This window comes from Panthera pardus, unplaced genomic scaffold (genome assembly GCF_024362965.1).
Source record: "Panthera pardus isolate Hobbes unplaced genomic scaffold, ASM2436296v1 HiC_scaffold_11, whole genome shotgun sequence".
NCBI classification, from domain to species: Eukaryota; Metazoa; Chordata; class Mammalia; order Carnivora; family Felidae; genus Panthera; species Panthera pardus.
Window position 1 is genome coordinate 14,590,129 of NW_026526666.1, and position 27,051 is coordinate 14,617,179.

The following is a 27,051-nucleotide window of genomic DNA, read 5'->3' on the forward strand; positions in this document are numbered from 1 at the left end:
ATATAAAGGGAGACCTATAAGACTCGTGACTGATCTCTCTTTTGAAACTTGGCAGGCCAGAAAGGATTGGCACGAGATCTTTAATGTGCTGAACAGAAAAAATATGCAGCCGAGAATCCTTTATCCAGCAAGTCTGTCATTTAGAATAGAAGGAGAGATAAAGGTCTTCCCAAACAAACAAAAACTGAAGGAATTTGTCACCACGAAACCAGCCCTACAAGAGATCCTAAGGGGGATCCTGTGAGACAAAGTACCAGAGACATCACTACAAGCATAAAACATACAGACATCACAATGACTCTAAACCCGTATCTTTCTATAATAACACTGAATGTAAATGGATTAAATGCGCCAACCAAAAGACATAGGGTATCAGAATGGATAAAAAAACAAGACCCATCTATTTGCTGTCTACAAGAGACTCATTTTAGATCTGAGGACACCTTTAGATTGAGAGTGAGGGGATGGAGAACTATTTATCATGCTACTGGAAGCCAAAAGAAAGCTGGAGTAGCCATACTTATATCAGACAAACTAGACTTTAAATTAAAGGCTGTAACAAGAGATGAAGAAGGGCATTATATAATAATTACAGGGTCTATCCATCAGGAAGAGCTAACTATTATAAATGTCTATGCGCCGAATACCGGAGCCCCCAAATATATAAAACAATTACTCATAAACATAAGCAACCTCATTGATAAGAATGTGGTAATTGCAGGGGACTTTAACACTCCACTTACAGAAATGGATAGATCATCTAGACACACGGTCAATAAAGAAACAAGGGCCCTGAATGATACATTGGATCAGATGGACTTGACAGATATATTTAGAACTCTGCATCCCAAAGCAACAGAATATACTTTCTTCTCGAGTGCACATGGAACATTCTCCAAGATAGATCATATACTGGGTCACAAAACAGCCCTTCATAAGTTTACAAGAATTGAAATTATACCATGCATACTTTCAGACCACAATGCTATGAAGCTTGAAATCAACCACAGGAAAAAGTCTGGAAAACCTCCAAAAGCGTGGAGGTTAAAGAACACCCTACTCAAGAATGAGTGGGTCAACCAGGCAATTAGAGAAGAAATTAAAAAATATATGGAAACAAACGAAAATGAAAATACAACAATCCAAATGCTTTGGGATGCAGCGAAGGCAGTCCTGAGAGGAAAATACATTGCAATCCAGGCCTATCTCAAGAAACAAGAAAAATCCCAAATACAAAATCTAACAGCACACCTAAAGGAAATAGAAGCAGAACAGCAAAGGCAGCCTAAACCCAGCAGAAGAAGAGAAATAATAAAGAGCAGAGCAGAAATAAACAATATAGAATCTAAAAAAACGGTAGAGCAGATCAACGAAACCAAGAGTTGGTTTTTTGAAAAAATAAACAAAATTGACAAACCTCTAGCCAGGCTTCTCAAAAACAAAAGGGAGATGACCCAAATAGATAAAATCATGAATGAAAATGGAATTATTACAACCAATCCCTCAGAGATACAAACAATTATCAGGGAATACTATGAATAATTGTATGCCAACAAATTGGACAACCTGGAAGAAATGGACAAATTCCTAAACACCCACACTCTTCCAAAACTCAATCAGGAGGAAATAGAAAGCTTGAACAGACCCATAGCCAGCGAAGAAATTGAATCGGTTATCAAAAATCTCCCAACAAATAAAAGTCCAGGACCAGATGGCTTCCCAGGGGAGTTCTACCAGACGTTTAAAGCAGAGATAATACCTATCCTTCTCAAGCTATTCCAAGAAATAGAAAGGGAAGGAAAACTTCCAGACTCATTCTATGAAGCCAGTATTACTTTGATTCCTAAACCAGACAGAGACCCAGTAAAAAAAGAGAACTACAGGCCAATATCCCTGATGAATATGGATGCAAAAATTCTCAATAAGATACTAGCAAATCGAATTCAACGGCATATAAAAAGAATTATTCACCATGATCAAGTGGGATTCATTCCTGGGATGCAGGGCTGGTTCAACATTCGCAAATCAACCAACGTGATACATCACATTAATAAAAGAAAAGATAAGAACCATATGATCCTGTCAATCGATGCAGAAAAGGCCTTTGACAAAAAAAATCCAGCACCCTTTCTTAATAAAAACCCTTGAGAAAGTCGGGATAGAAGGAACATACTTAAAGATCATAAAAGCCATTTATGAAAAGCCCACAGCTAACATCATCCTCAATGGGGAAAAACTGAGAGCTTTTTCCCTGAGATCAGGAACACGACAGGGATGCCCACTCTCACCACTGTTGTTTAACACAGTGCTGGAAGTTCTAGCATCAGCAATCAGACAACAAAAGGAAATCAAAGGCAACAAAATTGGCAAAGATGAAGTCAAGCTTTCGCTTTTTGCAGATGACATGATATTATACATGGAAAATCCGATAGACTCCACCAAAAGTCTGCTAGAACTGATACATGAATTCAGCAAAGTTGCAGGATACAAAATCAATGTACAGAAATCAGTTGCATTCTTATACACTAACAATGAAGCAACAGAAAGACAAATAAAGAAACTGATCCCATTCACAATTGCACCAAGAAGCATAAAATACCTAGGAATAAATCTAACCAAAGATGTAAAAGATCTGTATGCCGACAACTATAGAAAGCTTATGAAGGTAATTGAAGAAGATATAAAGAAATGGAAAGACATTCCCTGCTCATGGATTGGAAGAATAAATATTGTCAAAATGTCAACACTACCCAAAGCTATCTACACATTCAATGCAATCCCAATCAAAACTGCACCAGCATTCTTCTCGAAACTAGAACAAGCAATCCTAAAATTCATATGGAACCACAAAAGGCCCCGAATAGCCAAAGTAATTTTGAAGAAGAAGACCAAAGCAGGAGGCATCACAATCCCAGACTTTAGCCTCTACTACAAAGCTATAATCATCAAGACAGTATGGTATTGGCACAAAAACAGACACATAGACCAATGGAATAGAATAGAAACCCCAGAACTAGACCCACAAACGTATGGCCAAGTCATCTTTGACAAAGCAGGAAAGAACATCCAATGGAAAAAAGACAGTCTCTTTAACAAATGGTGCTGGGAGAACTGGACAGCAACATGCAGAAGGTTGAAACTAGACCACTTTCTCACACCATTCACAAAAATAAACTCAAAATGGATAAAGGACCTGAATGTGAGACAGGAAACCACCAAAACCCTAGAGGAGAAAGCAGGAAAAGACCTCTCTGACCTCAGCCGTAGCAATCTCTTACTCGACACATCCCCAAAGGCAAGGGAATTAAAAGCAAAAATGAATTACTGGGGCCTTATGAAGATCAAAAGCTTCTGCACAGCAAAGGAAACAAGCAACAAAACTAAAAGGCAACCAACGGAATGGGAAAAGATATTTGCAAATGACATATCGGACAAAGGGCTAGTATCCAAAATCTATAAAGAGCTCACCAAACTCCATACCCGAAAAACAAATAACCCAGTGAAGAAATGGGCAGAAAACATGAATAGACACTTCTCTAAAGAAGACATCCGGATGGCCAACAGGCACATGAAAAGATGTTCAACGTTGCTCCTTATCAGGGAAATACAAATCAAAACCACACTCAGATATCACCTCACGCCAGTCAGAGTGGCCAAAATGAACAAATCAGGAGACTATAGATGCTGGAGAGGATGTGGAGAAACGGGAACCCTCTTGCACTGTTGGTGGGAATGCAAACTGGTCCAGCTGCTCTGGAAAGCAGTGTGGAGCTTCCTCAGAAAATTAAAAATAGACCTACTCTATGACCCAGCAATAGCACTGCTAGGAATTTACCCAAGGGATACACGAGTACTGATGCATAGGGGCACTTGTACCCCAATGTTTATGGCAGCACTCTCAACAATAGCCAAATTATGGAAAGAGCCTAAATGTCCATCAACTGATGAATGGATAAAGAAATTGTGGTTTATATACACAATGGAATACTACGTGGCAATGAGAAAGAATGAAATATGGCCTTTTGTAGCAACGTGGATGGAACTGGAGAGTGTGATGCTAAGTGAAATAAGCCATACCGAGAAAGACAGATACCATATGGTTTCACTCTTATGTGGATCCTGAGAAACGTAACAGAAACCCATGGGGGAGGGGAAGGAAAAAAAAAAAAAAGAGGTTAGAGTGGGAGAGAGCCAAAGCATAAGAGACTGTTAAAAACTGAGAACAAACTGAGGGTTGATGGGGGGTGGGAGGGAGGGGAGGGTGGGTGATGGGTATTGAGGAGGGCACCTTTTGGGATGAGCACTGGGTGTTGTATGGAAACCAATTTGACAATAAACTTCATATATTGAAAAAAAAATAAAAATAAAAAATAAATTGGTACAAGGTAAACAATTGCATTGTAGTGAAATCTAAAAAGCTTAAATACCATGGTTTATTGAAGAAATATAGTTTCGGGTGCCTGGGAGGCTCAGATGGTTAAGTATCTGACTCTGGACTTTGGCTCAGGTCATGATGTCATGGTTCATAGGACTGAGCCCTGTATTGGGCTCTGTGCTGACAGTGCAGAGCCTGCTTGGGATTCTCGCTCTCACTGCTCCCTCTCAATATAAATAAACTTAAAAAAATATTTTTTTTCATAAGATTTAACAGCACTCTTAAATAAAACCATTTCAGGGTGCCTGGGTGGCTCAGTTGGTTAAGTGTCTGACTGCGGACTTCGGCCCAGGTCATGATCTCACAGTGTGTTTGAGCCCCACCTTGGGCTTTGTGCTGACACATCAGAGCCTGCTTGGGACTCTCTCTCTCTCTCTCTCTCTCTCTCTCTCTCTCTCTCTCTCTCTCTCTCTCTCTTTCTCTCTCTCTCTCTAAATAAATTAATAAATAAACGGAAAAACAAAAAGCATTTCAGTTTTTATGTTCAGTATTTCTCTAATAAAAATGAGTCAGATGTATTCTTATAAATACAAAATTGTGTGCTTTTTGAGAAAATCCTGCTCTCAAAAATCCATCACAGCAGTAAACTAAAGAGCACGTTGTTACTTTAGTATTAGTGTTGCTAGTGTTAGGCTATAATTTGGGCAAATGTCTGTGGTTTAAATCAACACAGCATGCAATGTAGCAGTGAGAATAAAAGTTCTTAAGAATTGATTATAGTATTCAGTTTCCAAGTAAATGTACAAAAAAACAGTGTCAAAGCCATTTCTAGCAGTTCCCTGATAATGTGCATATTCCAGATGCCAATTATGTATTTCCAGAACCAGGTTTCACAGAATGCAAAACTGTGGCCATTTTCATTAGCATGAACTATTTGAAAACTAGAACTGCTTTTCACTTAGAGGCAAAAGGAAACCAACTGAGTAACACAGCAATTACAGCAGCAGTTCTATAAATGATACTGGATGTTGCTGGACCAAGCAATGCTGCCAAATGAGTAAGCTACTGGAGCAGCCTGGCCCTTCTGCAAAGGTTTCTCACTTCTGGGCAGGCTATAAGATACAAACTCCAAACCAGCATCCCTAGTCCACTTTATAGTGGTCCTAAATGCAAAGCTGATCTATATGAAGATCTAAACCCAAAGAGGTGGTTCATATCAAGAATTATATAGGACCAGGGTGCTTGGATGGCTCATTTGGTTGAGGTCTGACTTCGGCTTAGGTCATCATCCCACTGTTCTGTGCTGACAGCTCAGAGCCTGGAGCCTGCTTTGGATTCTGTCTCCCTCTTTGTCTGTCTCCCCCCCCCCCCCACTTGTACTCTGTCTCAAAAATAAACAAACATTACAAACATAAAAAAATAAAATCTTAAAAAAATGATATAGGACTGTTTCTTATTAAAATATTTTTTTAATGTTTATTTTTGAGAGAAAAAGTGAGACAGCATGCACAGGGGAAGGGCAGAGAGAGAGGGAGACACAGAATCCAAAGCAGGCTCCAGGCTCTAAGCTGTCAGCACAGAGCCCAATGTGAGGCTTGAACGCACCAACTGTGAGATCATGACCTGAGCTGAGGTTGGATGTTTAACCGACTGAGGCACCCAGGCGCCCCTAGGACTAATTTGTTAATCGCATCACTACACCTTTCTCTTCATTCTTTCAAATAATAACCCTGCTCAATCACATGAGAGAAGAAAGAAAGCTCCTAACTCCTTTTTCTTCAGGCAACTGAACATTTTAGGCTTTTAACTATTGGAGCAGATCTGAGTGTGGCTGGGAGTTTGCCTGGGGAGGTGGCTCTCAAGGTGTGGCCCGGGGCCCGGCAGCATCAGTGTCACCTTGGAACCCAGGAATACAATTTTCAGGCTCCAACCCCGATCTACCCAATCAAAAACCTCTGGCTGCAGTGTCAGCAACCTATGGTTTAACAAGCCCACCAGGGGACTCTGATGGACACTCATGTTTGGAACCACCAACAGAGGAGAGTGTTCGGTGGGGGAGAAGCAACACCTGACAGGTGGCTGGCAGAAGTTGCTAGGCACACTCCTGTAGTGTCCCGTTCCATCTGTGGGGAGAAGTACACCAAGGGGGTGTGTGTCAATACAACATTGAGTTGTTAATCTACCAGAGCCTGACACTTCAGACGAAACAAAGCACTGGCTCACCCCAAAATTGCATAATTAAAACTCTGCTGATAAATTCTTGGCCCATTTCAAGCCATGTACCCAAAGAATTTTTTATTTTTCTTTCCAAGATCTTATTAAAATTTTTTTTTAATGTTTATTTATTTTTGAGACAGAGAGAGAGCATGAACGGGGGAGGGTCAGAGAGAGGGAGACACAGAATCTGAAACAGGCTCCAGGCTCTGAGCTGTCAGCACAGAGCCTGACGCGGGGCTCGAACCCACGGACCGCGAGATCATGACCTGAGCCGAAGTCGGCCGCTTAACCGACTGAGCCACCCAGGCGCCCCTCCGACATCTTATTTAAACTCCAGTTAGTTAACATACAGTATAGTATTGGTTTCATGAGAATTTAGTGATTCATCACTTACATATAACACCCAGTGCTCATCACAAGTGCCCTACTTAGTGCCCACCATGTTTCAGCCCATCCCTCTATTCACCTACCCACCTCCTTTACCCACAGAATTTGAAATCTGGGTGGGACTTTGGGAATCTTTCATGATGTCAAGTGGTGCCATTTCTCACAGATTAAAAAAAAACAGTAAGCTACACACCCGTACCTGCTATTCCAAGATGGATTTTGAGAGTCTCTCCACCTTTTCTATCTTCTTCCAGAGATTCAGATTCACCAGCAATTGGTAGAGACATTGATGTAGAAGGAGGCCTGTAAATAAGTATTTCAAAGGATCAGAACTTGATTAATGATGGGTGAATCAGAAAGCTTGAGATAGTGTTAAAGAATGGTTGTGGAGTCAGTGCACCACTTTAGTACGGTGCCCGCTTAACGGTACCTCTTTGAGGGTGAACGTCATAAAAATCAACACATACTGTATGAGCTGCCTCAAAACTGGAATACACTTCATGGGGAAAACAAAAGATTTTTACTCAACAAAAAATGTTGAGACCAGAAAGGGGATTGCCTCCACAGAGTCTGGAAAAGAGGGGCTCTGGTTGTGTGTCCCCGGCACCATCTGTGGAGGATGCTTCAACTGTCAACTCTCAGACAAGGCAGGGAGGTTACCTGAGGCAGAGAAGGTGGTATCAAGACCCTTTGTATCTGAGGTCGGAGGGGAATACGTCATGCTTTCCACTCCAGGGCCTGAGCTCTCTTGTTGGCCTACTAACTTAAATGGTACTCACGGTTTTAACTTCTACCTTCTTCTCTGTCAACGGCTTACTTACCCTAGGGGGAATCTGTAAAGAGCCCCAGTTGTTTAGATTGTTTTTTGGGCTGGATTCTCTAGGGGTAGGTGATGGATAGCTTTTCATTGGCTAATTCAAGGCTCCTATCTCCATGTGGAAGATGTGTAGCAGGTTGGGGCAAATCTCAGTTCTAAGAAGATTTTTTTTTCTTTTCAATAAAACATCCCTAACTTTTGAGGTTGACAGTCTGGAGGAAAACCACATCTTCCTAGAAACTATCCCTTGGTGACCTGAGGTAAAATAGGGAGGTGGCTGAGGGGATAGTGGGTGAAGCTGACCCACTACGTGGCAATTCCTTTTTTGTTTTTGTTATTTTGTATTTACTGAAATTCAAAACATACTAGCAAAGTACCTCTAAAATAAAGATTGCTAAAATAAACTAGAAAAGTATTTCCAAAATACAGATGACCAAAAATTAGTTAGCCTGAGTATATTAGTTATGTTGTTGCTGGAACACATTACCACAAACTTAGAGACTTAACATAAATTCATTATCTTACAGTTTCTGTTAGAGGTCTGACATAGGTTCCACTGGACCAAAACCAAGGTGTTGGCAGGACCACATTCCTTCCTGGAGGCTTTAGGGGAGAACCTGTTTCCTTGCCTTTTCCAGCCTCCAGAGACTGCCTGCATTCCTTGGCTCAGGCTCCTTCCTTCATCTTCAAAGCCAGAAAGGCTGCATCTCTCTCTGACTGTTCTGTATTTCGAATTTCCCTCTAACCCTGACATGCTGCCACTTACCTTTTCTCTTGGATTATACCTCTTCCCTTTAAGGACCCTTGGGATTATAGTGGGTCCACGTGGAGAACCCAGAACAATTTCCCTATTTTGAAGTTAGATTACTACTTTAATTCCACCTGCCACCTCATTCTCTTTGGCCATTTAACTCAACATATTCACAGGTTCTAAGGATTAGGTGTAGACATCTTTGGTGGTGCTGGGGACATTAGTCTACACACATTAATATACTACAGTTTAATATTTTTATGACAGTTCAGTAATTGTCATTCAGTTGCCTTAATACAGAATTTATCTTTTTTATCTATGTAAAACATTAAACTGGCCAGATGCAATAGTAACAAAAAAAATGTAATGCAATATAAAACCCATTGTACAACAGTATAAGTAGTGGTTATTTGTATGCATACGTTCATATATGTATATATAAAACTATACATGTGTACACATGTGTATGTGTATATATTGTGTGTGTACATATATTGTGTGGTAATTCTTAAATTCGTATTATATCATGTCAGTAGAATCCTCTGGCTATTTAGGTCCTTGAAGATACAGACATTTAAGACCGTCATCAAACCTATTTTGAGATTCTTTCTTTCTTTTTTCTTTTTGTGTTTATTTATTTTGAGAGAGAGAGAGAGAGAATGAATGAATGAATGTGGGGAGGGGCAGAGAAGGAATCCCAAGCAGGGACATAAGACTTGATCTCACAAACCATGAGATCACAACCTGAGCCAAAATCAAGAGTCGGATGCTCAACCGACTCAGCCACCCTGGTGCCCTGAAACCTATTTATAAATTATTTTTATCATAAGGTCTCCTAAATTCCAAAATTGCATATCCTGTTGGGATATTTTCAAGTATTTGTCTTGCAAGTATATTGAAGTCAATATATGCCCAGCTAAGGCCATCTTCTCTTCCTAAATCTGCTTTCTTCTTGTATTCTCCAATTCTGTGAATGTCATCGTAGTCCACAAAGTCACTGAAACTACAGTCCTAGATACTGCCTCTGGGTCCTTCCTACTCACATTTCTCCACACCCAAACAGTTTCCAAATCCCACAGATTTTCCCATGTTTTTCCTATTTGTCATCTTTTCTCTGCCTCCAGTAATTACTTTAGTTTGGTCTTTGTACCTTAAGACCACAAGAGTCTCCTAGCTAGGAGCTTGTTATGAACATGTTATTCTCTGATTAAAAGCCTGTCAATAGCTCCTTCCAGATAAAGCACAAACTCTTTATAAGGCCCTTTGTAGTCTGGCCTAGACCTACTTCTTCAGTTACCAAAGGCCGTATTTTTAAATAGTGTGAAATAATAGTGGCCTAAAAAGCCCTGCATTCAATATTCCATAAGAAAAAGTAACATGCAAAACAAATACACTTACAAAGAATGGAGTCTACAGTCCCAGTCATTAATCACTGATGGTGACTCATGCCTGCCTGTCCTATTTTTTTTAATGCCAAGTCCTTTGTTCTTCCTTTCACAGGTGGCCTGATTCCAGTGTCTCCATCCCTCTACCTCTTAGACCTGTTTTCCAACTTTCAGTGCTCCCAGCCTGTGGCCTCTTCCCTTTCTCCCTGTCTCCCTCTGGCTCCAGTCTTTCCTGTTCAGCCTGACTTCAGGGCCACAATACTTTTAGCAATACCTTCAGTTTGGCATCCCTTGTTCTGAGGTCTCAAAACACTTGAAGAACCCCAACCCTTGATAATTTGAGCCTTCCTTCACTAACTTAGTTAACTGGGGTAACTAAGCATTACAGAGAAAATTCAATAATTTTGAATTATTGAATCAGTCCATGGGGATTGATATTAATTATGATCTAAAATCTTAGTGGGGCCTTGGCAGCTCTCCTAAGTCTCCCTACACAACTCAGTCGTGTTGAATAATCACCGTGCTTAACGTGTGTCAGTTTTTATTCTATTACCCCTTTTTGTTCTGAAAATGTTTTTGTATCCCTTATAAGAACTTGTTTAATATAGCTCAATTACAGAATGAAGAGATGAGATTTTATTTTAATGTCACAGCAACGTTAAGAGTATGTGAAAAATGACCTGAAGTGACAAAATTACGTACTTGATATTCATGCCCTGTAACAATGCCATAAACTCATGCAAGACGTTTTCTATTCCTGGAATGTTCTACCCACCTCCTCTGCTTGATAATTTCCTATTCATCCTCTAAAAATTAGCTCAGTATCACTCCCTCAGTGAACACATCCCTGCATTTCAAGAAAAAGTAGTTAGGGACTCAACCATCCATGCCTCAGTAGCATCATATGTTCTGTGTCTGTCTCCCACAGAAGGAGTAAATTTTTCAGAACAGGGGCTGGCCTTACTTTAGTTTGGTAAATGTTAGCACATGGCAGACAATCAATGCACATGTACAGAATAAATGAGTGAATCCTGGGACTCTGGACAAATTAGTTCCTTAACCTCGGAGCCTCAGGGTCCTCACTTAAAAAATATAGATACTGTATCACAGAGTTGTTTCAACATTTAAATTGGAAGACAGTAATATTTACTAAATCATTTTGACAAATAGTACTCTCCTTCCTTCTAGAATATGAATGTTCCAGAACCCTAGCTATTCAAGAGGATTATCATCCCTAGATCTACTTAACCACCATATTGGCAGATGTCAGTGTAGCATGTATTTTTTCTCTCAAGATATCCTTTTTCTCTTAAAATTCTTAAAAAAAATTTTTTTTTAATCTTTATTTTTGAGAGATAGAGAGAGACAGAGTGCGAGCGGGGGAGGAACAGAGAGAGAGGGAGACCAGAATCTGAAGCTGGTTCCAGGCTCTGAGCTGCCAGAAGAGAGACCAACATGGGGCTTGAACTCACATTCATGAGATCATGACCTAAGCCGAAGTCAGATGCCCAACCGACTGAGCCACCCAGGAGCCCCTCTCTTAAAATTCTTAAAAAGATTTTTATTTTTGTAAGTAATCTCCTCACCCAGCGTGGGGCTCGAACTCACAATCCTGAGATCAAGAGCTGCATGTTCCACCAATTGAGCCAGCCAGGGGCCCCTATCCTTTTTCTTTATTAGCACTAGTGGTTGGCTTTTTTTTTTTTTTTTTTTAGCCAGTTTCATTCTTTTACAAGAGTCGGATATTTGATGATTTGCAGAGAACTACAAAACAGAGAAACAGAGTCCAGGGCAGGTAGGTAGAGGGTGACTTACCAGCTGTCTTATTCATAAATACAGGCCTTATGGTATGAAATATATCTTTCAGAAAATGATACAAATTATGGTAAAGATCCTATGCTCATAAAATGTCAAAACTAGAATTTAAAGGTGAGAATGCTGAAGGTCTGCTGTATTCTTGTTAGTTTCTCTAGGTTTTTGTTTTTTGTTTTAGTTTCTCTAGGTTTTTAATTTTTTTTTTTAACGTTTATTTATTTTTGAGACAGAGAGAGACAGAGCATGAACGGGGGAGGGTCAGAGAGAGAGAGACACACAGAATCTGAAACAGGCTCCAGGTTCTGAGCTGTCAGCACAGAGCCCGACGCGGGGCTCAAACTCACGGACCGCGAGATCATGACCTGAGCCGAAGTTGGCCGCTTAACCAACTGAGCCACTCAGGCGCCCCGAGGTTTTTAAAAACTTTATATCCTGAAAAATTCAAAGACAGATAAAAGCAGAAAGAATAGTAGGATGAACCTCTCCAGCAGTTACTTACATCTATGTCTTAGAAATATTCAGTCATGTGACTCAGTTGTTTTTGCCTTAGTTTCCCCATCTGTAAAATGAGAACTTGGATTTTATAATACTTTTAAACTGGCTTGATGAAGCTCCTCCCTTAGAGACTTTAGGTAGTAAGGTACTATATATTTTTCAATAGAAAAAACTGATATATTGAGATTTATAATACATTTGAACACAAAGATTTTGTGGCTAAATATTCTGAAAAAAATCACTGGACAAATTCCAACACTCTTTTCAGCTCTAAAGTATTGTGATTTTACATATTTGACATATACTGAAATACAATATAATAAAAACAATTTACTTTTTATCTTAAAAAAAGTTTTTTTTTTTAAATGTTTATTTATTTTTGGGAGACAGAGAGACAAAGCGGGAGAGGGGCAGATAGAGAGGGAGATACAGAATTGGAAGCAGGCTCTAGGTTCTGAGCTGTCAGTACAGAGCCTGATGTGGGACTGGAACCCACGAAGTATGGGAACATGACCTGGGCCGAAGTCGGATGCTCAACCAACTGAGCCACCCAGGTCCCCCCTACCCCCCGCTTTTTTTCTGTTATAGAGAAAAAGTGCGAACAGGGGAGAGGGGCAGAGGGAGAGACAGAATCTTATTTATTTTAGAGACAGAGAGCATGCATGCAAGCGAGTCGGGGAGAGGGGCAGCAGGAGAGAGAGAATCCTAATCCATGCTGAGCATGGAGCCCAATGTGGGGCTCAATTCCATGACCCTAGGATCATGACCTGAGTTGAAATCAAGAGTTGGATGCTCAACTGACTGAGCCACTCAGGTGCCCTCCAAATAATTTACTTTTTACATCAGTAGTTTAAACATTTTTTTTTTAAAGTTTATTTATTTTGAGAGAGAGGGAGAGAGCATGTGTGCACACACGTGCATAGGGGAGGGGCAGAGACAGAGAGGGAGAGAGAGAATCCCAAGCAGAGCCCAACTCTGGGCTCGATATTATGAACTGTGAGATCAGGACCTGAGCTGAAAAACCAAGAGTCGGATGCTCAACCAACTGAGCTACCCAGGCGCCCCTCACCATTTTTCTATTTGGTCCATACTCAGTATGCATAAGTGCATGGATGGGTCAGAGTTGCTCCTTTTCCACTGACAGTTGTACAATTTCAGATTCAGAGAAAAGAGAAAATAACTATTGGGAGTTTGGTTCTCCTGAGAAATATTTTTATGTATCTTGGGATTAGGTGAGGTCTGTTTATTCTAATGAGTTATAAACATCTTTCCTATAAATATAAATTCTAGACTCTCAGAATTACATTCCCAGAGATAATACAGAACATAAGGTGATCTATTTTTGAACTCTTCAGTATTTGAGTTGCACAAGTGGAGAGATAAAATGGTAGAGAAAGGGCCAGAAAGGGAATATTAAGTTCACGAGAAGGAATGATGAATTCCTTTCCTTCCACTTTGTTTTGCTGCTCATTTTGTCATTTTGCCTTAAACTGATTCCACTAGAAAAACACTGTTACCTAAGAAGCCAAATGTAGCATAGCAAAAATTGTTTAGTCTCGAGAGCAGGATATAAAGAAAGAAGCCAGGAAATTACAGTTCAAGAGATGACAACACAGGAAAGGTAAGTTATAGTAAAATGCATAGTTTAATCAATTGATTTTTTATTAAATATGTATTTTCAACTTTAAAAAACACTGTAAATAGGGAACTATATGGATGTTACTATTAAAAACATGGAAGTTGGTGCACAGGGAAAAATTAAGGTTTTCTTTCCTTTACTAAATATATTTTTCTCAGATATTCAAGTGATATATAATTAATTTTCTTTTGTAATTGAGTGTCTTCAGTATTGCTAACAAGCAAGCCTCTCCCCATTCAGCTCACTCTCTCATACTCTGACAGGACTCTTCCACATCTTTCCTCTTTCCTCAAACCCATCTCCATCTTTCCCGTCCGCACTCTTCAATGATCATCTCATTTCCTATTTCACTAGGAAATAAGGAGAAAATTGAAAATAACTTCTATATGCTTCCATTTCTCATATAACTGCATCTAAAGCCATATTCTCTGCATTCATTGCTCTTGACAATCCAAGGACACCGTCTAATAACTGTCCTTTTTCTCTTCTGTGTCCCCTCTCTCCCTACTGAACCATTCAGATCTGTACACAAATACTATCTCCCATCTTAAAAAACAAATAAACCCAAAGACCTGCTCTTGACCCTGTATCCTCTTTTTATTTGTAACTTGATTTTCTGTTCTTTTTGCAGCAAAATTGTTTATGCTGTCTCCAATTTTTCTCCTCTCAAGCCCTCTTTAACCCACTCCAAAAAGGTTACAGGCTCCCAGCAATCTATCAAAATGCTTGTCAAAGGCACTGGTGGTTTCTGGACAGCAAATCCAAAGGTCAGTTTCCAGTCCTCATCTTCCATGATCTACTTCCACAGTGTGGGACACAGCCAATACCCTTTCCTTTTCGAAACACGTCTCACGCTTGGTTTTTCAGGACAGTCTTCCCCTTTGGTTCATTCCTTTTCTTTCACAGGTTGTTCCTTTGCTGGTTCTTCCCCATCTCCCCAACCTCTAACACTGGAGTGTCCCACCCCTCAGTCTGTGGTTCTTTTCTTTATTTATAGTCATTCCCTCTAGGTCATTTAACCAAATTGCATGGCTTTAACTGCTCTGTATGCGCTGATGACGTCATGATTTCCAAAACTGTATCTTCAGCTCGGGCCTCCCCACTGAACTCTTGGTGTTATGTCCAACTGCCCACATGATGTGCCTGGCTGGATGTTAAATAGGGATCTCAAATGTGACATGCCTAACATCCAACCTCCCAACCCCCAACCTGTTTTTCTTAGAGGCTCTGCTATTTCAATAAGTGGAAAAACCATTTCTCTAGTTACTCAGGCCCTAAACCTTGGACTACTGAAAGAGCCTCCTAACCCTTTACCTATTTCTGCCATTCCTCCTGTCGTTGCTCCCCCAAATTGTCTACTCTCTACCTAGCAGCCATAAGTCCGATAATTTTATTCCCTTGCTCTAAACCCTCCAGGAGCTTATTGTCTCACTCAGGTTATAAGTGGCCGATGAGACTCTTCATCATCTGATGCTATCTCCAATCCCCCTACTCCTCATTCTCTCTGTTCTAGACATACTGGTCTCCTGGCAGTTCCTGGGACATGACAAACACACTCCTCCCTCAAGACCTTTGTCCCTGTTCCTCTACCTCAAATGCTCTTTCCCCAAATGTCTGCATGGTGTGCTTCCCACCTCCTTTAGGTCTCTGCTCAAATATCAGCTTTGCCAGGGAGGACTTTCTTGACTACACTCTAAAACAGCAACGTTTCTCCCCACCATGCCTTCCTACCCTGCATTATTTTTCTCCAAAACACTCATTGCTCTTTTTAAATTATACATGTATGTATTAGCTCGTTATTTGTTTTCCTCTTAGAATACATGCTCCAAGAGGTCAGGGACTTGGTCTATTTTTTTTTTCACTGCTGTTTCTCTAGTGTCTAGAATAGAGCCTAGCACATGGTAAGGCACTTAAGAGGTATTTGTTGAAGAAATGAATAAGTCTGCGGAGGTCAAATTAAAACATTTAATTTGTATAGTTTCACCCAAAACTTGAAGATGATGAAAGACTTATAGCTTAAATAATTTTAGACTGTGGGGAGCTTGTTTGGTAAAAGGTAATAGTAACTTCTATGTGGGTCAGGTCAGTCTCCTAGGAAGAGAACAGTCCTTCACTAGTAAATATTATGAAATATGAATGCAAAAATTTAAACAAACAAAAAGAAACCACTTTTATACTTTCAGATAAATAATTCATTTACAGAGCTTCAACTTACGTTTTAAAACATGGGTCTCCAGACATCAGCTGCATACTGATCAAAACCTGAATATTAGGAAAAGAAATGTGATTATAAAAGTTTCCTTGAGAGGAGAAGCCACATTCCGCTCATCTATGCATCCGCCACAGAATCTAGGCCAATATTTTCTGTTTAGAAAGTATTAAATAAAACGATTGCTTAATTGGGTTACATCCAGTATTAAGTTGCTGCTTTATACAGACACAGATTTAAAACCACTTTTTAACATTCAAAACTCTGTAACTGCAAAAATCAGAGTGGAAAAGATGGAAACAAAAAGCAAGTGCTGCCCTAATAACAGTTCTGTGGGTGTGTGCTGTGCTGGTCTAGTTTATCTGTCTTTCCTCCCCAATTCCTGTGGTGCCCAAGTGTCTGGAATGTTTCCCTCCAACTTGCCATATTGTTGCCTCATGGGCTGCCTGAAGTGGCTTGCAAGAGCACAATGCTTCTGGCCCGTGTTGCAGCTTTAGATCAGAATTTAAACCTTTGCTAATGCTTTCTGAAATGCTGCTGTTCTCTAGTTGTGACTGTCTTTTAAGACTCAACCACAGCGGGCGGGGGGGGTGGGGGGTGGGGGGGGGGTGGGGGTGGGGAGGAGGAGGCGCCTGGGTGGCTCAGTTGGTTAAGTGTTGGACTCTTAATTTCAGCTCAGGTCATGATCTTGTGGTTGTGGTGAGATGGAGCCCTGAGTCAGTCCCTGTGCAGAGTGTGGAGCCTGCTTGGGATTCATTCATTATCTCTCTCTCTCCCTCTGCTCCTCCCCCGGATTCACTGGAGCTCTTTTTCAAAATAAACAAATAAACATTAAAAAAAAAAAAAAAAAAAAGACAGCCATAGGACCTTGTTTCCTTCTTCTGGGAGTAATAATGATAATGGTAGTAATAACAACAACATTAACAGCAATCATGATTTGAGAATTAATTATGTGCCAGGCATAAACTGTGTTTTATAATGCAAGATTTCACTGGATCTTCAACACTCCTATGAGAGATGGATACTTTCATTTTAAGTTCAGGAGATATATTAGTATTTTCAAGATCAGGTAGCTAATAAAGGGCAGAGCTGAGATCTGAAGCTAGGACTGCACAATACTAAAACCCACAGTCTTTACGAAGAGGAGGACATATAGTGGCTGACATGTATCCTAATATAACCAACCTCATTTCTTTCTTATTTCTTCACCCCAGTGTCTCCACTACTGTTCTTTTCCCCTTTGAGCACTACACTTACTAAATGTGTGAGTCTGGGTCTGCTGCGCTGGTAGCCTTATCCCCTCCACCACAGTCTGGTTTCTAACTCTGTCAAAACAGCACTCTTGAGTATCTTTAATGTCTGAGGAGGGAGGGAGATGGCACATGCAGCTCTTAAGAAATTGTGTGGGGAAGCAGAACAGAGAGAGTAGGATAGTGGTTGGAGGAGGTGAGAAACGGTTTTTGTTTTAAACACAGCAGATACTAGAACTGTTTCTCCATATGTTAATGAGAATGATTCACTAGAGATAGAGAACATCAGGAGAAGGGATAGTCCAAGTGGCACTGCTCTGGATTAGGCAAGCTCTGGATTCTTCAACCCAAGGGAAGGGATTGACTTCTGACAGGGAGAGGGGCATTTCCTTCATTGTAACCAGGGCAAAAAGGATAACAGGGCTGGACAGACAGGAAGAATCATAAATTTGGCAATGGGACGATGAGGGCATTTGGTTTAATGGCTTCTGTTTTCTCAATAAAGGATAAAGAAAGACCATCAGTTGAGAGTAAGAGTGGTGTATAGAGATCCAAGGGGAAAGAAGGTATATAATAGAGTCTCTAGAAAAACGGGAAAGGATGCTTTCAAAGGAAGTACAGTTGCTTGATGGCAGGGAGCAAGACTGAAGGAATGGCAGCTGGATGGTTGTATGATGTTCTCCAGCAACATTCGGCAACTAGGACGCAAGTCCAGAGAGGACAGTTGAGTCTGACTGGGGTCGGGGATTACTCAGGGGAGAGCAATGAGGGAGACAGGGGCAAAGGAGCGAGGAATATTTCTGAGCATAGGATAACCATGGATACCAGAATCGAAGCTGGATAAAGAGGGAAGTGGAAACAAGTGGAGGCTGGTAGACAGTGAGAGCGGTCAGGTTAAGAATAGCCAAGTGAACAGTAGACCAAGAGGACTGGAAACATAATAGATGGGAGCAGGGGATACATGGAACTAAAATTCTGGAGGTGGTGGAATTTCTAGAGGTAAGTCTAGACTGTGACCATGGGGTGTGGAATGGAGGTGAAGAAAAGGAAAAAGTTCCTGGAGAAGGGTAGTTTGAGGAAAGGAGAGGTCCCAGGCACATGAGAGATTAGCTAGAAGGAGAGAATGCACAGAAAAGACAGTCTGCAAGGACAGATCACCCACCAGATGGTGGAGCCATCAAAAAATGACGACAGAAGGGATGGATAGAAAAACTGTGAGCCAGGAGCTAAGTCATCATAAGTAGGAGAGAGAAGGTAACTAGGTGACCAGGAGATGACAGCTCAGGCAGGGAGACAGCGTGTGTGATACAGAGTGGTATGATCTATAAAAGAGTAATTTCTTTGTAGGGCCAAGTGGGAGAAATGGTGTGAAAGGATCAATGGAGAGCCAGAAGGAAACTACTCCAGGAGTTGGCCCTAAGGAATAGCAGGGGATGGAATTTAAAATTAGAAGGTTATTTCAATTCCCAGAACACCTGGGTGGCTCAATCGGTTAAGTGTGGGACTCGATTTTGGCTCAGGTCATGATCTCACGGTTCAGTTCATGAGATCAAACCCCATGTTGGGCTCCACACTGGGTGTGGAGCCTGCTTAAGATTCTCTCTCTTGGGGTGCCTGGGTGGCTCAGTAGCTTAAGAGCCTGACTCTTGATTTTGGCTTCGGTCATGATCTCATGATTTGTGAGATCAAGTCTTGCTTCAGGCTCTGTGCTGAAAGTGTGGAGTCTGCTTGGGATTCTCTCTCTCCCTCTCTCTGCCCTTCCCGTGCTCATGCTCTCTCTCTCCCTCTCTAGATAAATAAACATTAAAAAAAAAAAAAAAGATTCTCTCTTTTCCTCTGCTCCTCCCCTGCTTGAGTGCATGCGTGTACACGTGCCTTCTATCTCTTTCTTAAAAAAAAAATAAAGAAAAAAAAGAAAGTCATTTCAATTCCTAATGAAAACACTATTCAGAGAAGGATTATCTTTCTTCTTACACTGCAAATATGAAGAAACTTAGCGGCTTGTTCAGCTTGTTTGGGATCAGTCTAAGAAGGAATAGGGCAGCCTGTTTCTTTGGAGTCTGATGCTTAGGCAGCATGGCAACATGAAAAGACCACTGACTACATAATGGTAGAGATGCATTCTGGTCTCTGCTCTGCTACTGATGACTGATGACTTTAGTGAGACAGTTAACCTTCTGAGTCTCAGCTTCTTCATCTGTAAAATGGAGAGAATCTATCCCCATCTGAAGAACACTGTTTATCTTACACAGGTATATGCAAGTGCTTTGAAATTTTTTTCAGTTATATTTATTGAAAACAAAGTTTGAAAAGTGTAGGTATAGGGTAATTCTTTGCTCCACTAACTTCTGACCATACAGTTTTTATTAGGAATTATTTTCCTTTCTTATCATTAGATAACTTACCATCAAGGGGTAAACTAACTAAAATACAGCAAAAGGTCTGTCTGGTGAGGCTTACTAGGTACAAGACATTTTACAAACATATTCTGCACTGGTCTCATTTAATACTCCCACCAACCGTATGTGTTCTCTGTGGCCACCACACTATGGGGCTGCTGATGCTACTTGGAAACAATATCGCAGATGCCCAAAGTGAGTTCCACCTGTCACTTTACTAGTTACCAGAGAACCCAGTGACTTCTATGTGCCCACCATAGCTGCTTGGGAAGTCACTTTTCGGGAGTGATACATGTTTTAAGGCATTCATTCATCATGCTCCTTACTGTCAATGAGCCTGATGCTGTAGCAGTTGTATGTACTATTCCCTGAATGTTCACAGCCTCAGAAACACCTTAGGATCATGAAGGTGAACATCTGTTACTTTTTGCTGCTTCTGTGATATGGGTAGCCTTTTTCCCTTGAAGGTGAATATTTCAGTGTGGTGTGGTCAGCTTATGATCTCAGTACTGATTCCCATCTTGCCCTTGACTGTGTATACCTATGCTTATTCAAAGGCAGAGATTCTCATTTGTTGACATGTAAATCTCAAAACATGCTTACTTTAAGAATGGAATTATCCTGTCTTGTATTTTTGGTATCATAGCCTTCCAGTAAACAGCGACGAGTGGTATTTCCTGATCCAGCAAACTCTGCCAGGTTTAGATCTGCAAAGCCCAGCTATGAAAAGAAAGGGAATTATATTAATAGAATATCTACTAGGCTTCTATCATATTCTCCTTAAAATAAACATTCAACCCATGCTCTAGACAAGTTTTCTCAAACAACGGTCATTTGCAAGTGTGGCCATCTTAACAATATCTGCCCCATTATTTGCTTAATGTGTATCTTAAGATTGGCTCACCTTTTTGTTAAAATATATCAGCTTTTCTACTCTTAAGCAATATGATCTCTGAAATCACAGACTTGATGCACTAAATATATATTTTTTCCTGTACACACTGAAATATATAACTGTTGAAGTAAAAATAATGTTTATCAAACAATTAAAATCATTCCAAGTAGCAGCAGTACTCATCCAACACTGTGGGAAACGGCAGCCGACCAGTCATGCATGATCACCTGCATATTCATATAGAAAACTGACCAGACTTTCTTTTCCCCATTCTGGTTCTGGCTCCTTTCCCAGTTAACCACTGGTGACTGAAGATAGTGGCAGGTTATTAAATTCTTACTTTAAATGCAAGAAGTAGAATGATTTAAATGTATCAGACATTTTCTTTGGTATAAGCCCCTTCTCCTTCACCACCTTTCACATTTGCCTTGCTGATCTCTCTTTACCTTTCTTTTCCCCTTCCCCAAAGCTGCACCCCACAACAACGCTCTATGCTGCTATCCAGAAGTTCAGCTGAAAGCTGTTCCTCCCTCTCATTATGACCCAGGTTCCTCTCCATTTTCTGAAGTTACCAATGATTGTCCTGCACTCTTCCCTCTGATGTTGTTCAACTTCTATTTCCCGTCTCCAAGCAGTAAAGAAATATGCCCCCCCCCTTTTTTTTTTTTACAAACTAAGTCTGTTCTACATGACTAAATGTATATGGAATCTTTTATTAAAAACAACAAAAAATGTTTTGAATTTGTAGTTAAGCACATCTCCCTGAATACCTAATGAAGATTATTAGCCATTTCAAACACTGCTATGATTTTAAGCTGCCTGTTTTAAGATTTAAAAACACATACTGGACACATATGAATGGCATTCAAGATGAAGATTTTAACTACAGGCTGGAGCATTAATTTAGTAGCTTTTACTAATTTTTTAAAATGTTTATTTATTTTTGAGAGTGAGACAAAGAGACAGAGCATGAACTGAGAAGGGGCAGAGAGAGAGAGAGAGAGAGAGAGAGACACCCAGAATTCGAAGCAGGCTCCAGGTTCTGAGCTGTGAGCACAGAGCCCAATAAGGGGCTCGAACCCATGAACTGTGAGATCATGACCTGAGCCAGAGTTGGACGTTTAGCCGACTGAGCCACCCAGGTGCCCCTAGTAGCTTTTAACTGGTACAAAAAGAATGAAGAGTAAGAACTTTGAGACCAATTAAAGGGCCACAATTTCCCAATGCAGTAAGTCAGAACACATCAGGCCACAGGTGACATCTACTTAATTTTCACATGGCTACTCTGGCCTTAATACCTTTTAGGGGTTCAGAAGAATAGCCTGGATGCATCCAGGGCAAAGCCACATCCAAATGAGCATGTGAAGATTCACGTGGCTATTTGATTGCACATTATCCAAAGGCTCTATTTCATACATTATCCTTTTTCTTTAAACCTCCAGCACCTCCTTTCCATCCAAACTCTCTGGTGATGCCTTGCTTTTTAATTCACTCAGAAGATAAAAGCAATCAAAAGAGCGCTTAACTTCCACAAGCTCTTACTGGCTAGCCACATCTACTCACCTGCCTGCAGCTAGGCCTGCTTATTATAAGTGAAGTGGCTGTGTTCCGATCTGAGGCCACCCACTGTCCTCTGGCCTACTCAAGTTCACTGCTTCAGGAATTCCTCCCTCTCTTCTGCATTCTCAAGTTTCCCTTCTCTACTGAATCATTCCCGTTCCACCATATGGACCCGCTGGAGTTTTTGCCATCTGAATGAACAAAAGAAAACCTCATCTCACATCTCTGTCCAGTCTGTTGGACTATTTTTCTGCTCCCTTTTATAGCAAAGCTCCTTGAAAGAGTCATCTATGTTGACTGTCTCTGGTCCCTTCATCCTTGGCCACTACCTTGTCAGCTTCACTTCCCCGCTTTCTTATTTATTTATATTTATCTTATTTATTTATTATTTCTTATTTCTTCTGGACACAATGTCCTTTTACTTGCAAATGCCAAGTCCACCTCAAGGCCTTTAACACTAACTGTTCTTTTGCCTGAAACATTCTTAGATCTTGTAGCTTTCTTCCTCACTCCGTTCAGGTCTACGTTCAAATGTCATCCAAGGGGCTTTCCATGACCATTCTAAATGCCTTGGCTCCTTCCTCCTTCTCTAACCCTGTAGTTGTCTCTCTTTACCCCTTACCTGCCTTGTTCTTCTCTTTAGTAGTTGTTACCATATCACATACATACATATTTCATATTTATTTTGTTTACTGTCCATTCCCTCCAACCTTCCATGAGAATATAAGCTCCATAAAGGCAGGAATTTGGGTCTGTTTTGTTTACTGCTATGTCCACAATACTCAGAATAGTGTCAAGAACAATGCCTGCCATATGGTAGGAGTTAATACATATCTGTTGAACAAATACCAGCCCACTGGCCCACTATCCACTATTAGAATGCTGGTATTATAGTGTCACTATGCATAATTCAAGTAAAAAAAAAAAGGTATCTGGTCTGTCATCACTAAGAAAGCATATTAAAAGGTGGGGTATGTCAACGTGATGTTTTAGGCTGCAGGTCAACACTTACTGAGCACCTTTTATGTGCTAGGCCCTGTTGGGGACCCCACAAAACAGTGATGAACAGGACAGATAAGGACTGTCTTGAAAGAGCTTACATTCTAGTGAGGCACAAGATAGTCCACATTTCCTTAGGATTGTCTCTGGCTTCACTGAGATAACTGTCTCATTAAAATGGCAAGTGTACATAGACACTAGCTATATCTGTGGTAGATATTACTTCATTTGGCAAACAATTTTGAGCATCTACATTTCAGGTAACACTAGGCATCAGGAATGTAAATCATTCCTATCCTCAAGGAGCTCATGGTTTAGTGAGGGAAGAAAGAAAGAAAACAAATTCTTATAAAAAGTGTAAGTGCTGGGGCGCCTGGGTGGCTCAGTCGGTTAAGCGTCCGACTTCGGCTCAGGTCATGATCTCGCAGTCCGTGAGTTCGAGCCCCGCGTCGGGCTCTGTGCTGATAGCTCAGAGCCTGGAGCCTGTTTCAGATTCTGTGTCTCCCTCTCTCTGACCCTCCCCCGTTCATGCTCTGTCTCAAAAATAAATAAACGTTAAAAAAAAAAAGTGTAAGTGCTGTGACAGAGGAAGGCACAATTACAAGACAGAAAGGAAAAGAGAATTTCTCAGGGGAAAGGACAACTAAACTGAGTGTTTAATGTTCTAAGAGGTGACAGGACAAGGGAAGGGGGAAGCACATACATGGCAGGGAAAACATCAAGTCACAAGGCAAAGAGGCTAAAAGAGCATGGCACACTCCAGGAATTTTCTGAGCGCAGTATGTCTGAAGCATAAGAATAAGTGAGTGAGTGGGGCACCTTAGTGGCTCAGTTGGATAAGTGTCTGACTCTTGATCTTGGCTCAGGTCATGATCCCAGGTTCATGGGATTGAACCCAGTGTCAGGCTCTGTGCTGATGGCATGGAGCCTGCTTGGGATTCTTTCTTTCTCTCTGCCCCTCCCCCTTCCCTGCTCACACCCACATACCCTCTCTCTCTCTCTCTCTCTCTCTCTCGCTCTCAAAATAAATAAACTTAAAAAAAAGAAACTCTGGAAAATAATTTTTTAAAAAAGGAGTGAGTATATGCATGTACAGACAGATGATTTGTAAACCAAGATGGATCTAAATGTTGCGTTGAAGACTTTTCATTTCGTTTTCCCTTCCAGGCAATAGATAGCTGTTGAAGAATTAAAAGGGTGAGGATGATTGTGTTTGAATTTCAGAATGATCACTCTGGCAGTAATGTAGAGGATGGATAGAGGGAAACATCAGAGGCAGAGAACAAAAGATAGGAGGCCAGTGCAGGTTTTAAATAAGAAATAATGAAGGTATAACCTAAGGCACTGGCCTTGGGAGTGGAAAAAAGGGATGGTTTTTAAATTAGAAGGGGGAAGTCACAGGATTTGTCAATCACAGCAGATCCTTTTTTTTTGCTTACCCACCATTATTCAATGTTCTGATATTCGTTGTTAGCAGAACACTGACTTTATTCAAGTGTCCACTCTTAGCTCATCTATGTGCAAAAGAAAAGTAACCCAATCCCTAGCTCATTGTTAAACTGTGAGACTAATCACAAGCTAGCCATGGCAATCCATTCCTATTGTCCATGACTGGTTTAGGAGTGGGGATATCATCTAGTTGTGGCTAATGAAAGCTATGGGGAAAATTCTCTGAGGTCCAACTAGGAAAAGTTTTCTCACTCAAAGCCATACATAGAGAAACAGCTGGATTTTGTCATATGTGAACGTGTGAACTAAAACTCGAGCTACCTGGTGACCATGAGAACAGCTAGCCAAGGACAAAGTCATCACACAGAGAATGGAAGAATGAAAAGAGAAAAGTAATATGGGTTCTTGATGATGTTCTTCACTTAGTGGATTAACTAATCCTGAAGCAGCTCTATCTCATATCTCAACTCTATTTCATACCTACTTGTTTTGTGACATTCAAATCTCTAGGTGAGAAGGGTATTCTGGTGCTTATAGCAAAGAGCATCCTGACACTGCAACCAAGGAGTTTTAAGGAGTTAGGCAGATTTGATGGCTGAAGCTAGTGCCCCATCCTTGGCTCTGATGACTGAACTGATGGAGATACCATCAGAGACTGAAAATAAAAGAGGAGTGTGTGGGTTTCTGGTAGTATTACTAATTACTAACTCCTTCTCTTCAGCAAAGAGGTGAGCACACTCATTAGTAATTCCATTTAGCTAGTGAAAGTATAAAGGAGATTAGTGAACATGTATATAGAGTGCTAAGAGAGCACAGAGGAGAGGTCCTAAAACCCTGGAGGTGGGGGAGGTGGGATTGGGAATACTTTCCAGGACAGACTGAATTAATAGATCCTATTGCTTAATGGAAACCAGAGATCATCTTCTAGTAGGGAAGCTGAAATGTAAGAATAACATCCCATAATCAGCATTTAGAAAGAGTATGTCTATAATTTATTGTTGGGTCCAATTGTTCAATCTCCAAGTTGCTTTATTTTATTTATTTATTTATTTATTTATTTATTTATTTATTTATTTATTTATCTATCTATCTATCTATCTATCTATCTGAGAGATCATGAGCTGGGGAGAGGGGCAGATGGAGAGTGAATCCCAAGCAGGCTCCACACTGAGCGTGGGTCTCAGTCCCACAAACCTGGGATCATGACCTGAACTGAAATCAAGAGTCAGATGTTCAACCAACTGAGCAATCCAGGTGCGCCTCCAATTTTTATTTCAATTTGAAATATATATTTAAAAACAGCCAACTTGAACAGCAATAAGAAGAGAAAACCATTTGAGGGGCACCTGGGTGACTCAGTCGGTTAAATGTCTAACTCTTGGTAGTGGCTCAGGTCATGATCTTGCAGTTGTGATCTCGTGGTCATGAGATTGGGCCCCATGTTGGGCTGTGTGTTGAGTGTGGAGCCTGCTTGGGATTCTCTCTTTCCCTCTCTCTCTCTGCCCCTACTCTGCTCGTGTGTGCATGCTCTGTGAAAATACACATTAAAAAAAGAAGAGCAAACCATTTGATTTTTAAGCTTATAAACAGCAAGAGTCATATTATAAGTTCTAAAAGAGTTAAAAAACATCCACTTACCTTTGCATAAGCTTTTCCACCTTTTAATTCCTGTCAAAGATAAAAAACACTGTAAGGATATCATATGATTAAAGATATAAAATTAAATATATGTCAAATAATCCTGAAGTGGATATTTACATATTTACATGCTGGAAAATATTGATAGTAAATTTCTGATGACCTTGAATTCAACTATTTGGATGACCATCCCACCCCACCCCCCAAATTACCAGAATTTTATTTTAGAATTTAACTTAAATCTGAAAGAGACAAATGGTAAGAAGACAAACTAATATTTAATCTACCCTGAAGAAGAAACCACTAAAGTGTCATAGACACACTGTAAGAAATTGAATCACCAAAGAAAAGTGAAATTAGTTATCAAAAAAATTACTTGGTAAGCACATTAGTAACACTGTAGATTTTCATAAGAGTTGAAGCCCCCACCCCAGAGATAACCATTATTACCAATTTTTAGGAACAGTCCAAAAGATGTTATGTATTCCCCTTTTATTCAAATATACCATACTACACACACTGTTCTAGACCTTATACACACACACACACACACACACACACACACCTCCCATAACATAAATATTGTTCCATGTTAGTATAGAAGCCCTCTTAACTAATGTGACCAAGACTGGCAAAAGTGGAAAGTAACAAAAACCTAATATATAGATACCTTAACATTTTAATTTCAATTTGAAATCTATAACTACACTAATTTGCCAAATCTCTGGATTTAGGACACCACGCATATGTGTGAATTAAATGTAAAACACT

At 40.4% G+C, this 27,051-nt stretch overlaps 1 protein-coding gene across 2 annotated transcripts in view; it reads right to left on the minus strand.

Annotated features, from left to right (window-relative positions):
- Positions 1-27,051, minus strand: part of EEIG2 (EEIG family member 2) — a 100,387-nt gene that overhangs the window by 14,247 nt on the left and 59,089 nt on the right. For both annotated transcript variants that reach the window (XR_008418291.1, XM_019457693.2), the window contains exons 3-6: positions 26,281-26,310; positions 20,343-20,459; positions 16,097-16,143; positions 7,179-7,282 (exon numbers count right to left, since the gene is read on the minus strand). Coding sequence is in view for 1 of the 2 variants with exons in the window: in XM_019457693.2 (XP_019313238.2) it covers positions 7,179-7,282; positions 16,097-16,143; positions 20,343-20,459; positions 26,281-26,310 (298 nt within the window). In the remaining variant the exon portion in view is untranslated. The remainder of the gene's footprint in view (positions 1-7,178; positions 7,283-16,096; positions 16,144-20,342; positions 20,460-26,280; positions 26,311-27,051) is intronic.